Below are 13,703 nucleotides of genomic sequence, written 5' to 3' on the forward strand. Positions count from 1 at the left end.
ACTACAAAAATCTATGTCTTGCTGAAAGATCTAACTGCTGCACTACATCAGTTCCCTTCATCCGAGAAACCGAGGCTTCGACCTGTCAAACGAAGACGATCAGTTATCGATCAGAAAAAAAACAGTCGGGAAGAAGAAGTGGTTGAAGGTAGGGAAAGTTACTTATTCTGAGTGGGATTAGCCACACTCGGCGGGATTCTTCTGAAGCTGTCTTTCACCAGCTTCATGGGGCTTTGGGCCTCTTTCGGAAGATCCCTCAGAGTTTGAGACAAAGCTTTGTGTACCAGCAATCTCCTCGATTGAATTCCTCCAATGCAGCTCCTCCCTCCCTCCTCCGAGCAGAAAACAGAAGAACAGGCAAGGGTAAATAATAAGAATGCGAAGAGAGCAGCTAAAGATGTCTTCATGGTGGAGTGTTTCTCTGTTTTGTTATTTAGCCGGGGAGATTTTTGTCGAAGCAGGCTTTTTGATTTATAGGAGGCCGACTGACCGAGTGAGCTTTCTGTAATGCTGTGTATGCAGGAGATCATGTGATGCATCTTTGACCGTCTTTCGTCTCTTCTGTTGTAAGAAATTTAATTTGGAGATCCTGTGATCGGGCACGTGATTATAAAGTAGTCGTTCTTCTCTCCCACCTGCATTTCTTATTGTTTTCTACATCGGATTTCAAAGTTCAAACAGTAGAACAGTACAGTTTCAGGGAAAGCACCTTGATCAGCAGATTGAATCTTTTGTTGATTTCTCACTAGTACAGTTTTAAATTGTGACAATGAGATCAAACCCAGAATCTAGTCTCAGAATTGGACATAAATCTGAACCAAGTACAACCACGAATAGATTGCACAGCGAGTTCAATGGGCAATTTCATCAAACACGCCTGATCCGGAACATGAAAACGGTTCTGAAATTTGAACTATGACAGACGCCAGTTTGACAGTAGACAGTCACAGTAAGAAACAGAACGGAATCCGACCTGAACACTGCCTCAGGCTGGCACAGGTTATATAAGGAAGATAAAAGGAAAACTCTCCCCGGTTTTCTCTCAAATCTCCAGAAGAAAGATTAATGTGCAGTCGTCGCTGCTCGTTGAGCCATCGCGCTTATCTCTTTTCTTTTCTTTATGCAAAACTCATGCGCTTTCTCCGCTGGCCTCCAAGTCCGGAGCTGCTATTTTATGGACGGAAGGGAAGATTTAGAGCGTTGGTAAATCAGAAGTGACGACAACAGCGCACGCACATGGAAATGGAGATTTCGAGACGGATATTTTATACAGAATAGAGACGCCGAGGGGCTGATCCCACATTGTTGATTAGAAAATTGGATCGAAGATAAACTTAACGAACAAATAGCATAGGAACGATGAATAATATTTTCGTGACTAGTACTCTATAATTTGAGTCTATCTCTAATTCAATCACTAGTTATCTTTATCTCTATCATTATCTTTATATGTATGATTATGTTTATCTCTATCTCTATTATTATCTTTATACTTAAACTTTTTGGTAGAATTTTTAATTTTTTTTAAGTATTCAAATTCATGCGAATCAATTGAATTTTTTTACTAACGAAATTTTGATGTTTCCATTGATGTATTATTTATGATTAATTATATTTGATTATTTGATTAATCAAACATTTTCATACTTTGTTTAGTTTTTTTACAAGTTCTTTCTTCCAAATTAGTGCTCTCCCTTAAGTTATTTTATGGTTATGGTTCTTTGACTCTCATATGCTCTAAATATTTGTCCATGTGCAATTTTTAATTACTCTACTTAGTCAAAAATTTGTTCATGTGAACATTTTTTTATTATATCATGCATTTATCTTATCTAAAAAAAATTTAAACAAAGTAAATATACTCTTTTGTGTCAGTTTTATCTTTTCTTAGGATTTATCTTTTGGATACATAGATTTAAGGTTCAATTATTATTTGATGAATATTGTGAGTTGTAGAATAAAGGAGTTTTGAGAGTTAATTTCTTGTGAATGTTCCACATGTTGATGAAAGTTTGAAGGGGAATCAACTAGATGGAATTTGGAATGACAATATGGTGAATGGTTAAAAACAAAGGGTTAAACTTCTGATCTATTAGGTGCGGAAAGCTACCGCCTACAATAGTGGACGGAACCACTCTGACACCCACCCCGCCCATTCTTGACCGCCTCTCACAGGATTCGAACGCGGGACATGGCGTGCCCAACTCTAATACCATGACAACGGCTAGCCAATACACCCAAAAAACCGATCTGTTAGGTGAGGAAAGTTACCGCCTACAAGAGTGGACGGAACCGCTCTGACAACACTTGACAACACTTTTGGAGGGATGGGGTTTTGTTCATATGAAGAAGTGCATGATTTTTTGTAATACCAAAGGTTTAGGATGAAAAATAGAAGCATTAATAATGATGGGCATTATATTTTTCCGTTGAATAGCATATATGAAAGAGTCTTATGTGACTCTCATAATAAAGGTATCTCATAGAGGAATAATTAATGTGACAGAATCTTACATGAGTCTCGCAAACAAAGTTGTTTTAATTATATCGATTCTTTGTATTAGTTATTTAATCGGTAGTTTAATTTTACTCTTGTGTTTATATTTCCTCTTCTTAAGAGATGACCTATGTACAAAGTTTAAAACACAATCAATGAATTATTTTTTCTTCTAAATTTTTAACATGGCATAAGAGCAAGTTCTATGAATTGACTTGGTTAAGTACAAAGACAATGAGTTTTCCCTTTTTAAGTTTTTGTTTTGCCTTTCTTCCTTAGTTTTATTGCTCTTCATTCATTTTTTATTTTTAAATTCTTTGTCATGTTTCCCCCCCTTAAAATAGTGAGTAGTCTCTTTTTTTCCATTCCCTAAAATTGAGATTTTTTTGCCTTTGAAATTTAGTATTTTTTAGACATATATTGTTTTGACTAGTGTGTGGAGATTTGTCCTTTGGTTAAGAGTGATAATTTTTCTCCAATATTTGATTTATCGAAGTTGGGTCTCCTCGTGCTCTTAATTCCAACTTGAATGAGAAAAAGTAGAATAATAAGCACAAAAGAAGAGGTATTTTATAAAACCTACCATGAAGAATTCCACAGTTGCGATAAAAAATAAATTACGTGACAAATAATGAAGAACATCCAAGGCGAAGAATTGAAGATGAAAACTTTGCATCTTTAATTTTCATCTTTAAAAAATAAATTACAGCCCAAAGTGTCAAAAAAGAATACCAATAATTTTTCTTTGCAACTTGAAGTTAGCAACTCCAACTTGAGGGAGAGTGTTGAAGAATATATATATAGAATAGTCTTACATAACTCTCATGGTAAAAGTGTCTCACGGAAGAAGAACTAATGTGACAATATCTTACATGAGTCTAACAGGAAGGAGTTCACAAAAAGAGGTATTTTAATTTTTTTCAGTTCTCTATGTTAGTTCTTAAAATTTGTCTTTTCTTGCCTTTGAAATTGAGTTATTTTTTCAAAGTTAGACCAGTTTGAATGGTGTAAAGAGTTTTGTTATTTGACTAAGAGTGATAGTTTCTTCTCTCATATTTGTTTGATCTAAGTTGGGTTTTTATGTACCGATCCCAATTTGAGGGGGAAAAGTGGAAGAAATATAAACGAAGAAGTATTGGATACAGTCTACCACACAAATTAGGATCAAAAGAACATCCATGGGGAGAGTTGAAGATGAAGACTTTGCAACTTCATAGAATTTTTGCAACCCAAAGTGTTGAAAATGACTTTGCAACAAAACCTAGCATTGTTGAAACCTTCTGGTCTGTCATTGGGTCTGAATACATGCCTGCATTTGTTTCTTGAGAAGTCTTGGCTATTATGTGTCATAGATATTGAGGAATTTGGTATTAATGCATTTTGCAGATCTATTTCATCTTATTTGGAGGGTGAGGCTTTCACTGTTATGCTGGTTATATCAACAATTTCAGAGAGAAACGCAAAGGAGAAGCAAGTTTATGTGCATCTTTGTTGAAAAAGAATGAGGAAAAAAAGCATCTCAAAAGTGGCAGGTGCTTTCGATATTTTTTAACCAACAAAATGACAAAAAACAGAGTTTCAATATCTCCAATTTGTGTACAAAGTGGCATCCTAGGTTACTTGAAAAATTACAGGAGAGCAGCCAAAAGGTCAGCAATTCGTTACAACAGATAAAAAAAAAAAAAAAAAAGAAAAAAAGCTGCATCTTGTAAATAAAACTTCTTCTATCACCACAAATCATCAGTTACTTCATCAAGCAAAGCTGCGAGAATGTCTCCCTCAATTTTGTAACCAATTTCAAAAGCTTCCATTTCAAAATCTGTTGTCCATTTCCACATTGAACCCCTGAGGTCTTTCTCAATTAACTCATCCAGTACATTGCCAGCCAGGTTGTTCCATTCGATGATCTTCTCATTGACATTTCCTGCAACTCTTTCTAAAGTCAAATGCAAAGACAACCTACTCCAGACACAAAAGCTTGCTTTGCTGTAGCAGCTATACATTGAGTCAAGACACTCTACCAAACAATCGAAGAGAAATCTCCGAAATTTGTTTCCCTCTTTGGTCTCCATAAATCCCCACAAGTATTTCTTGTTATTTTTCAGCCGAGTTTCAGCAAGTGTTTCCAGCCTGTCTAGGACATGGGTAAAGGTTAACTGGTCGAGGTTTTCAAACAAGTGCTCAACATTTGATATAACTTCCCTTGCATGGATGCAATTGCTTTCCGTAATACCATTCTCAGCAGGATGGAACCCATGAATCCTTGTAACCTTGTCAATGAAATTAGAAGCATTTTCAATTTGGACATATCCAGTGTCGACTGAAGTTGCTGAATCACATATATCTGTTTCTTGAGATGATGAACGAGCCACAGAATGGGGGTGGTTGGTTTGAAGATCATGTGCTGGATTAGAAGCATGTAAGATAATTTAAATGCCAAGCAGTTGTCATGGAATAGAACTGAATCTACAATGCTGCAAACAGAAATATTTCATACCTGAGCCACTATCAAGACTTTCGGACAAACAACTTTCATTTGAAAAAGAAGCATCAAGAATCGATGTTGGGCTGGGATTATCACAATCAGCGAGAAGAGAAAATCTCAAGGAAGCATCAGCTTTTACATTGTCCTGAAATTTTAGTCAACAAAATCGCATACTTCAGTGGGTTAAGAACAGCAAAAGTAATTGAGGCAGTGTTTTATAAGTTATCACACATAGATTGCCAACAAAAAAAAAATCTGCCAGCCAGCTCGCTGAATAAAACATTCAGACATCAAAGCATTTAATGATCATCCTCATGCTCAGCCTTTTTCCTGACTTGTCTGTGTTCTGACATGAACTCCTCTAATACATAGGCTTAAAGGATGTGTCTCCAGTGAGATCCATTACAAGAACTTTTTGGACGAATTTTGACAATCCAATTGTAGGCTAAAAACTAAGCAAAATAGTATGCACTGATTACATGACCAGTAGACTACTTTGGTTTCATAGGCTTTTTTTTTATCAGTTACATACGCCATTGACAATAAAAGACGATATACTCTTCGTATCTTCATTAAAAATCCATGAAACTCATAGAAGAGAGAAAAACCAGGAAATAAGAGAATCCTTTGAAGAACCTTTGGCTTGCAAATCTGTTGATCGTTTCATGAGAGGATGTCTCACAAAAGTGTTTTAGGTAAAAGGTGTTTTAGTTATTTCAGTATTCTATTTATGTTCAATTATTTAATTATGCTAAGACTTATCTTTAAGTGTTAGACTTTATGAGTAACGAGGATAAGGGTAATTTAATTGTAATTGAATTCTACTTGTTTCCTCTATTATAAATAGAGACTCATTGTATTCAAATTACAACTAGTCAATGAAGTGTTTCTCATTTTCAGGAATTCAACAGGTTCCTTACACAATATCAACTAAATTCTTAAAGAATGGTCATTGTTAATAGACAATTAGGCTCTCATTGCTATCTATAAAAAGACATGCTCAGCAGTTGGTACCTAACATAGGTCTTACAAAAGTATGATAGAGAACATTACCTATAATACAGACCTCATTTGCTTTGGTTTTTGAATGAGACATTCACACAACTAACTTCAAAATGAAAGGAAAGGAAAGAATATTTGGATGGCTTTTTTTTTTGGATGTGGGGGGGGGGGGGGGGGGGGGGGGGGGGGGGGGTGGTCACTCAACTTGTGATTATTTATTTTATCCTTTTATTTAGATGTAATCTGCAATTTCTTTGATACAGAATTCTCAACATCAGTAAGTCATTCAAGAACATTTGTTTTAAGAGAGAAAAAACATGTCATTCACAACAATAGAAGTTCTGTTAAAGAGAACAATAATGCCTTCATTGAGAATATCAACCAATGAAAAAATCTTACCTTTTCACTGCTAGAGCTGATTACTGGAGTACTAGTGGCCTGCCTATCGGATTGGTATGGAGTCTTATAACACGACCCATCATTCAAATTGTTGCCTTCATCGTCTTTACTTGTTTGACATCTCGTGCTTAGAGCAGATATCAGCTCTTCAAGAATTGCAGCAGTAGTTTTACCTTGCAGACAAGCTCCAGTTTCCAACTCATCTGCCTCCAAGCTAGTCAACTCCCGCAACTTCTGCTCCAAGAGAGCACCAAGAGCATCTCCTTTTAGTTCTGTTGCTTTAACAGGAGATAATTTCCTATTCTCTGCATCCACAGTTACTTTTTTCTCATTAAATGCACCAGTAAATGCCCCAAATTGCCCCTTCTGCTTCTCTGGCGCAACTGTAGAGGATCTGTTATTAGGCCTTACAGGTGCATTAAACAAGAATGACACAATATCCATATCCTTGCTAGTGGTGGCTTTAACACCTTCATCCTGCTTCTGTATATTCCTCTTTACACTATTATTCAGTGATCCAGACTTAGACGACCCTTTCACATTGATACTACAGGTTCTCATACTTCTCTGCCCGACCACTTCAGAATGAGGACCTAAACTCTCAAACTGTTGCATGCTATCGATTGTTCTTCTTTTTTGTGCTAGGGTATTTAACCTTGAGGAGTCATCTTTCTTGCTCAAAGCAGTTCTTTCCATATTATGTTTACCATTGCCAACTGGTTTGACCTGCATTCTGGTTCGAGATTGATAAGTCATGTTTCTATTCAAAGAAACATAATCTTTAGCGCCATTAAAAATATCAGAAGCAAAGGGCCTTCTTGCAACCTGGCGATCACTGCTTACATTACCCTTAACTCCGATCATCTCTGTCAGTTTCTGTTTGCTTTGTTTTAGCACGTGAGGTGCCACATTATGCTGGGGCTTAATGCACTGATGCAGACCTTCACAAGCAGCTTCCTTTTCCATCATCTGTTCATCACAACTCTGGACATGAGCTTGAGCTAGAGCTTGAACAGCAGGAGATCCTTTAGTGTTACCTGCTCTTAACAAACCATCCCTCCCATTCTCTCCTTCTTTTTTCATATCACATGAAAATAGAGCATAGTTCAGTTTACTCCTCCCAGAATCATGAGAAGAAGCATCACTGAATTCAGAACTAGAAGACATAAATTCAGGTGTTTCCACAACATTGGATGCAAAATCTACCACATCCAGCAAATTACCACAACTATTGCAAGAAGTTTGTCCCTTCAAAGGCTTCAGTGATGACAATGTCGTTTGTCTTTTCGTGACATCATGTGCATAATGATTTGAGGGAGCAGAATATGTGAGGGAACATTTTGCTCGATTTGACGCTTGTAAGCTGGGTTCCAAAATCTTTGCAGCAGCCTCCATTAATCGGGCTGCATTCCTTCCAGAAAGGCTCCTTGGGCTCTTGACCGGAGAAACTAGCTTCTGATGTTGTTTCCTAGAGCGTGACAAAACAGTCCTAAACTGCAATTCCTCAGCCCCAAACTTAGAAACAGAACTTCTCTCAAACGACACAGTCTTTTGCAGCTTTTGAGGCCTTAAATCTAGCTTCCCATGCCCTTTTTCAAAAATTTGCCCTTGTTCATAGCAGAAGAACTCAGACCTTCCAGAAGGATTTGTTTCCTGATCATGTCCAAACTCAGAAAACGAAGCCTTCTTTTTCTTATCATGAGGAACTGGCGGCATAGATTCAAGGCCCATCAGCCTGGCTACCAGGTTAGGAGTCCGCATTTCACCTTTTTGTTTCGCAATGGCCGAAGAACAACGAATGTCATCAACCTCAGGCTTCTTCGGAAAGCCCCCACGGTTTTCATCCGCAATCTAAAATTTTGAAAAAATTAAAAAAAAAAAAAAAAACTAATGACAACTGCGGAGAGTTGACAAGAAGAATCAAAGAATTCATGGGGAAAACAGAAAAGAGAAAAAAGGAATACCAAAAGAAGCTTCCCCATTGGCAGTTTGTTCCCCCCTCCGAATATCTTCGTAACGCGTTTCAAACGAGCTAATGCATGATCACAAACAAATACAAACCAACTTAAACCAACCCATCAAATTACAGAGAAATGGAAGTCTAATTAAATCATTCCGGGACGAAAAAGAGATGATCACAAAAAGTAATAATGACATGAAAATCCCAAGACGAACTGAAATTTACCTGGTGGAAGCAGTTTCTTGGAGAACAGTTTCTTCCTGGCCGATCTTCTGTTCCAATCAAAGAGCTGCAAGAAGATACCGACACAGCCGCCGGTCCTCTGAGGTCGCTTCTCAGCAATTGCCAATGTTGAAACAGTTTGCTGCTGCTTGTCGCTCATTTTCTACGGTATCAAATCATAAATCTTTTCATAGATTATCACTCTAGTTTAAAATTTACTGAAATTTGCACGCAGCCGAGAAGATGCAGCTTTAGATAAAAGATAAAATTTCCTGAAGTAAAGAATGACTCTGCACAAAAGCGGAAGCGGAAAAGATATCTTTGCATAAATGCTTTTCTATTGTAATATTAGAAAAGTTCGTATCTTTGCCGTCAAGACGACTCATTTCCTATACTGTAGACTCTGCTTCCACACCCTGCCTGCACACCTCATGGTGACTGATGACCAGGAGCTTCTTCCAACAGTGAACACACTGATAACCGTACCTCACGATGTCAAGATCTTCAAAATAACGCAATGCGAGACCAGCTTCTCTCCAAATAAACCATTCTTCCCCGGGAAATTTTGACCATAGCATGTGAAGAGACCCAGACGAGTGCCCTAATTTCTAAAGCATCCAAACCTAGAAAAGAAAAATTCCTATTACTCCCCGCACAGGCCCTTCCAAATCCTTAAATAGTCTACATTTTCTCCAAGCTGTTCGACGATCCAGCAGGAAGTGCCTAAAGAACAACCCATCTAAGTTATAACAAAAAGCACTCCCAAGTGATGTTTACAGCCGGCCAAACTTGACCAACATGAAACCAGTCATAGAGAGGAAGACGAAAAGCCAAAGGAAACCCAGCTTGGGCTCCGACCATGATCAGCACTATCACCGTACTCGATCAGAGAAAGTTTGCTCTGAAAACCCCAGAAGGAAAAAATAGAGCGATCGCGTGATTCCTCCGCCAGCTTCAGACTTATACTCTCATACTAGAAAAAAAAAAATCGCTCGCGGCGCCCGAGATGGATCGAGAGCGAGAAAGAATATGCGACTGAGCAGTCGCCTCTGGCTTCGAAACAGCAGTACGACCGTGGCGTGCGTTGAATAGGGGCAGAGAGGTGCGCGGATTAAGAAGCAGAATACAAAGGCAACGTAGTCTCTTACTGTACTGTCAAAGACTGAAAAGGAAGAAAGGGAAAGACACGAAGAGTAATAAGGACAGAAAAAAGGTTGGGCGTTACGTCCCTCTCCATCATTTGTCCGCGCCCGTTCACGGGAGGAGCGTCCTTTTTTTACTTTTTTCAAACGCGAACTCCACAAGTGCACCAGACAGAAGCTTTGTCCTATTGAGGGCATTCTAGTAATATTACTAATTATATGTCCATCGGGTTTCTGGTTTCCGGTTTCCGCGCGAGACCAGAGAGAGGCAGTCGCCGTAGCGACAAGCCGACAACGAAGCGGTATTTTTTTTTTTTTCTTTTGGTAAACGCAGCGGTCAAGGAGCCTCGGTGAAGCTAAGTAGTACCTTAATTCCATCTTTGACCAAAGGCAATGAAATCTGGGTTTTGGTTCGTAGCGTACTTGGGATGAGTTTGCTGAAGCGATTTGGCCATGTCTGTGGGATTATCAGTTTTCTGCAACTTTTTTGTTAAGGTCTTGTATACTAAAAAGGAGAAACTCGTGGCTACTGATACTAGTGGTTCTTTTTTAATTTTATGGATCCTTGTCGGTGCCCCTAAAATCAAATGGGATCGTATGAGAAATCAAGTCGCAAATCATCTGCGTCGCCGTAGAAAAGACGAGCGCAGCAGAGGAGAGTCCAGTTAGCCAACTGCCTGGCTACAGATTGGTCCCCGCTATTAGAGATGGTTGGCAAGTTCCAGCGAAGCAGCATTTATGCTTGGCCATCGCGAGGTACGGATCAATAATTGACACTAACGAGTCCCACTTTGTATTTACAAGATCGCAACATGGCTGCTGGCTACATCCCACGAGTTGTTGTTTCTTCAATGCAGCAGCTGTTCTACATATATGAGACATCCATTGTAGGGGAGTTCTTGTTTGTCCCCCGAAAACTAACTTCTATTCAATTCAACCCAGCTCTCGAATACTTGATCACGCGCCAATGATTGGATTGTTAACGGGTAATCATTAGTTCTTAAAAAGTTTATGGAAGCTTATTGATGATCCTCAGGAACAGAAGTTTGCAGAAGTATCAATTCAACTCAGTACTCTCTTTGGCCGCTATTTTCAAGGCATTATTAGACCATAAATGGATTCTCCTAAACATGAAGAGCGAAAAAACAGAACTGAGAGTAGGAAACAATTCAAAAAGCAAAATTGAATAAAACAGTACAAAACCATTTCAGAAGATGGACTCGGCAAAACAAAGACTTCCCCCACAATCAAAAAACTCTAGCAGAGGAAGAAGACAAACCAAACAATCAAATAAGCAACAACTTCCTTGAATGCTTTCGGCACGCAACCATCTACGTGTTTTGCAACATGGATGCTTGTCTCTGCATTCTTATGTCTTCGTAGAATCTTGCAATAAATCTCTCTGCTCTCTTGTCCACCGAGTCACTTTCATCAATTGAGTAAGTTAATTGGGGCTCTTCGGGGAAATTACCCTCGATTATTGGATCAATTGACTCGTCCGCCGCATCTAACCCTTCAATCGTCGGAGTGCCAGCACAGTGACAAAGAAGAAAAATGGAAGAGAGACTTCGGCTGCTTGTCTTCTTGAGCTGCGCCTTGTAGTGGTGAAACAGAGGTGTGGTCGATGGAGAAAACTGAAATTCTTCAATGAACGCGTAATCGTAGTACTTGAGGAGCCTGCGCTTGTTCTTTCGAGCTTTCTTGAAGGTAAGGAGGTTTCGTTTGATGGGTTTTTGAAGCTTCTCGATGGGGATGCTGAAGGAGATAAGATCCCAAGCCTTTCTGAGGATCGGGGGGCGTTTCCGAGGCATGCTGGGAGACTTGAAGTGACTACTTTGCAGCATCTGAGTGTTGAGAAGGGAGAGAACTCCGCAGTGCTTCTTGAGCAATGGAGGTGACAGGCTCCCGAGAGTTTTTTTTATGGTAGAGAAAAAGGCAGATTTGAATTGGTGAAGAGCTGGAATTCCAGGAAAAGTGGGTGGAAAGGACAGAGGTCGGTGGCGCTTGGAGTATTTTAGGAGAAGTGCAGGTAGCCGTTGCCGCAATTAGCTAGTTTTGCTCACTTCATTTAAAAAACCAGTTGAGACCCGCGACTACTGAAAAGACCAGCATCATAGCAAGGCGATGAAGTTGTGTAATTTCTGCTCCAATGCGTGGCGATTTCGTAGATTCGTGATCACGAGACATACATCTTCCTTTAAAATTTAAAAAACACAGAGTTCTACCGACATTTTTGAGGGAGTGATGGCCCACCCAGTGTCGTCCAGCTTAGGACTCAAAGAAATGTCAAAGGCGAAGTAGTCAGCGTGATTATAAAAATACAATATGAGATAAATCTAATAAAATCTTATAGGATAATTTAAGGAGTTATCCCTTATCATGTCCCCTCAAGATAGGTACTTATCATGTCCCCTCAAGATAGGTACTTGTTAGAGAGGTCAACATTTTTTCGTAGCAATTGAAACTGTAAATTTAGCATTGGCTATGTAAAGAGATTTGTTTCGACGGTTTTTGGAAGAAAAATGATAGGAAAACAAGCGGCACTGATAGTGACTAGGGTAGACAAAATCGCATCATCCGGTGAAGATATATAGAAGAACAATGGCACTTATAGCAACTAGGGCGGACAAAGTCACATTGTCCGATAAAGAGATGTAAAAGAGTAACGGTGGCTTGCAAGAGTAGTGACCCTAGTAGTACCTGAGAAGAGCAGCAGCACTAGTAGCGGCTAAGAAGAGCAGTGACACTGATAGCAATCGGGGCGGACTGAATGAAGGGCAGGCGGGGTGGAGGCTTAGTTGGGGGCGACGACGATGATCGTAGCAGAGGTAGGGCAGCAGCCAAAGAGGGAATGTCGGCAGCAGACTTGGGATGGGCTCGATGACAATGTTAGGTGACATGAGAGGAGTCATTTTGGAGGTGCGACGAGAGGAGGTTGGGCGACGGTGGAAATAACTGAAGTACGAGGAAGAAGAGGGTACCAACGGTGACAAGAGAGGAGTCGGACGGACGAGGGGTTTGACGGTGATGGCTCAACGCGACACATGTGTACGACGTCGGGAAATGGGAGAGGAGATGCGACAGGCGGAGATTGGGTCCAATGCGACGGTGGAAGAGGGTGAGGCGTGAGAACCGGAAGAGAAAGCTCTGTTTTTCTCAATATTGGCAAAAAGCAAGGCTGACGGAATTGTGAGCAAATTATAGGATGAAGTGAAGGAATTATGTTTATCCTTTATCACATTCTGCTGTCGCTCATCGCTCGAAGAAATGGTCCATTGGGGGACAATCTAAAAACTCCTCCATGCGGCAACTGCATCTGCTAAGACATTCCGCAACAGGGTGAGCGGAGAGGAGCACAATTTTGAGGCACCACCATGGCTGTCTCTTCCTGCCTGACCCACTTCGGTTTAAGGGGAGGGGGTGGCCCCATTAAAGTGCCTTCAGAGCATTTGATACTTTTTTATACTTTTTAGTGTTTCTTGTAAAACCCTAAAATTACAGAAGCTGATGTTCGGGAGCAGTATGCGGAAGCGCATAAAACAAAACAATGGAGCCCTTAAATTGATCAGAGAAGAAAATCATAGAAGTCCCTCTTCAAAAAGTGAGTGGCGTCTCCTCTGCTTCAGACGTTTTGCACTCACATAATTTGCTCCACTCTCCAGCGTCGATTGAAACTGGACGAAGGCAGAAAAATGTTTTATGTTTCCTTCTTCCTCAAATCTTCGGCTGCCACTCTAACTGGAGGAGATTGTGTTTTCTTCATCGAAGTCGCTTGAGCTTGTCTGTTTGAAAATCTCCTTGTCGTGGAACCTGCACCCTTCACATCCCACTTCTTCTCGTGTTTTCATGGTAATTAGCTTGTCTTCGGCTTCTAGGTCGTCGTGTTTAACACCAAGCAGTGTTTCTACTTCGTTGTCCTTGTAGTCCACTGTTTCTCCTCCTTCCATTTCCACTTCTTCTTCGTCGTCGTCGTCGTTATCATCGTTTCATGGGCGT

The 13,703-nt window shown here is 39.9% G+C and overlaps 2 protein-coding genes across 2 annotated transcripts; both read right to left on the minus strand.

The window, feature by feature from the left end:
* Window positions 1–4,001: 4,001 nt before the first annotated feature.
* On the minus strand, window positions 4,002–9,687 carry LOC137936631 (uncharacterized). The gene is made up of 5 exons (XM_068781426.1): window positions 8,569–9,687; window positions 8,348–8,415; window positions 6,384–8,234; window positions 4,995–5,127; window positions 4,002–4,901 (listed from the first exon to the last, which is right to left on the minus strand). The coding sequence occupies exons 1-5, from the start codon at window positions 8,723–8,725 to the stop codon at window positions 4,225–4,227; spliced, it is 2,886 nt and encodes a 961-aa protein (XP_068637527.1). The 5' UTR covers window positions 8,726–9,687; the 3' UTR covers window positions 4,002–4,224.
* Window positions 9,688–10,865: 1,178 nt separating this feature from the next.
* On the minus strand, window positions 10,866–11,656 carry LOC137937769 (uncharacterized). Its single transcript, XM_068782937.1, has one exon. The coding sequence runs from the start codon at window positions 11,549–11,551 to the stop codon at window positions 11,039–11,041; it is 513 nt and encodes a 170-aa protein (XP_068639038.1). The 5' UTR covers window positions 11,552–11,656; the 3' UTR covers window positions 10,866–11,038.
* Window positions 11,657–13,703: the final 2,047 nt, after the last annotated feature.

The sequence above is a fragment of the Aristolochia californica genome, unplaced genomic scaffold (assembly GCF_029961685.1).
Source record: "Aristolochia californica isolate CCGP_79_NKW_82.1479 unplaced genomic scaffold, dmAriCali1.0.hap1 SCAF_7, whole genome shotgun sequence".
Lineage (NCBI taxonomy): Eukaryota > Viridiplantae > Streptophyta > Magnoliopsida > Piperales > Aristolochiaceae > Aristolochia > Aristolochia californica.

Bases quoted from the DNA above. Each gene is read 5' to 3' on its own strand.
- LOC137937769 (XM_068782937.1), bottom strand. From the start codon at position 11,551: ATGCTGCAAAGTAGTCACTTCAAGTCTCCCAGCATGCCTCGGAAACGC.
- LOC137936631 (XM_068781426.1), bottom strand. From the start codon at position 8,725: ATGAGCGACAAGCAGCAGCAAACTGTTTCAACATTGGCAATTGCTGAG. The intron at 8,416-8,568 runs GTAAATTTCAGT...ATCATGCATTAG, and splicing joins CAAGAAACTGCTTCCACCAG to CTCGTTTGAAACGCGTTACG. The intron at 5,128-6,383 runs GTAAGATTTTTT...CTAAAATTTCAG, and splicing joins TCAGCTCTAGCAGTGAAAAG to GACAATGTAAAAGCTGATGC.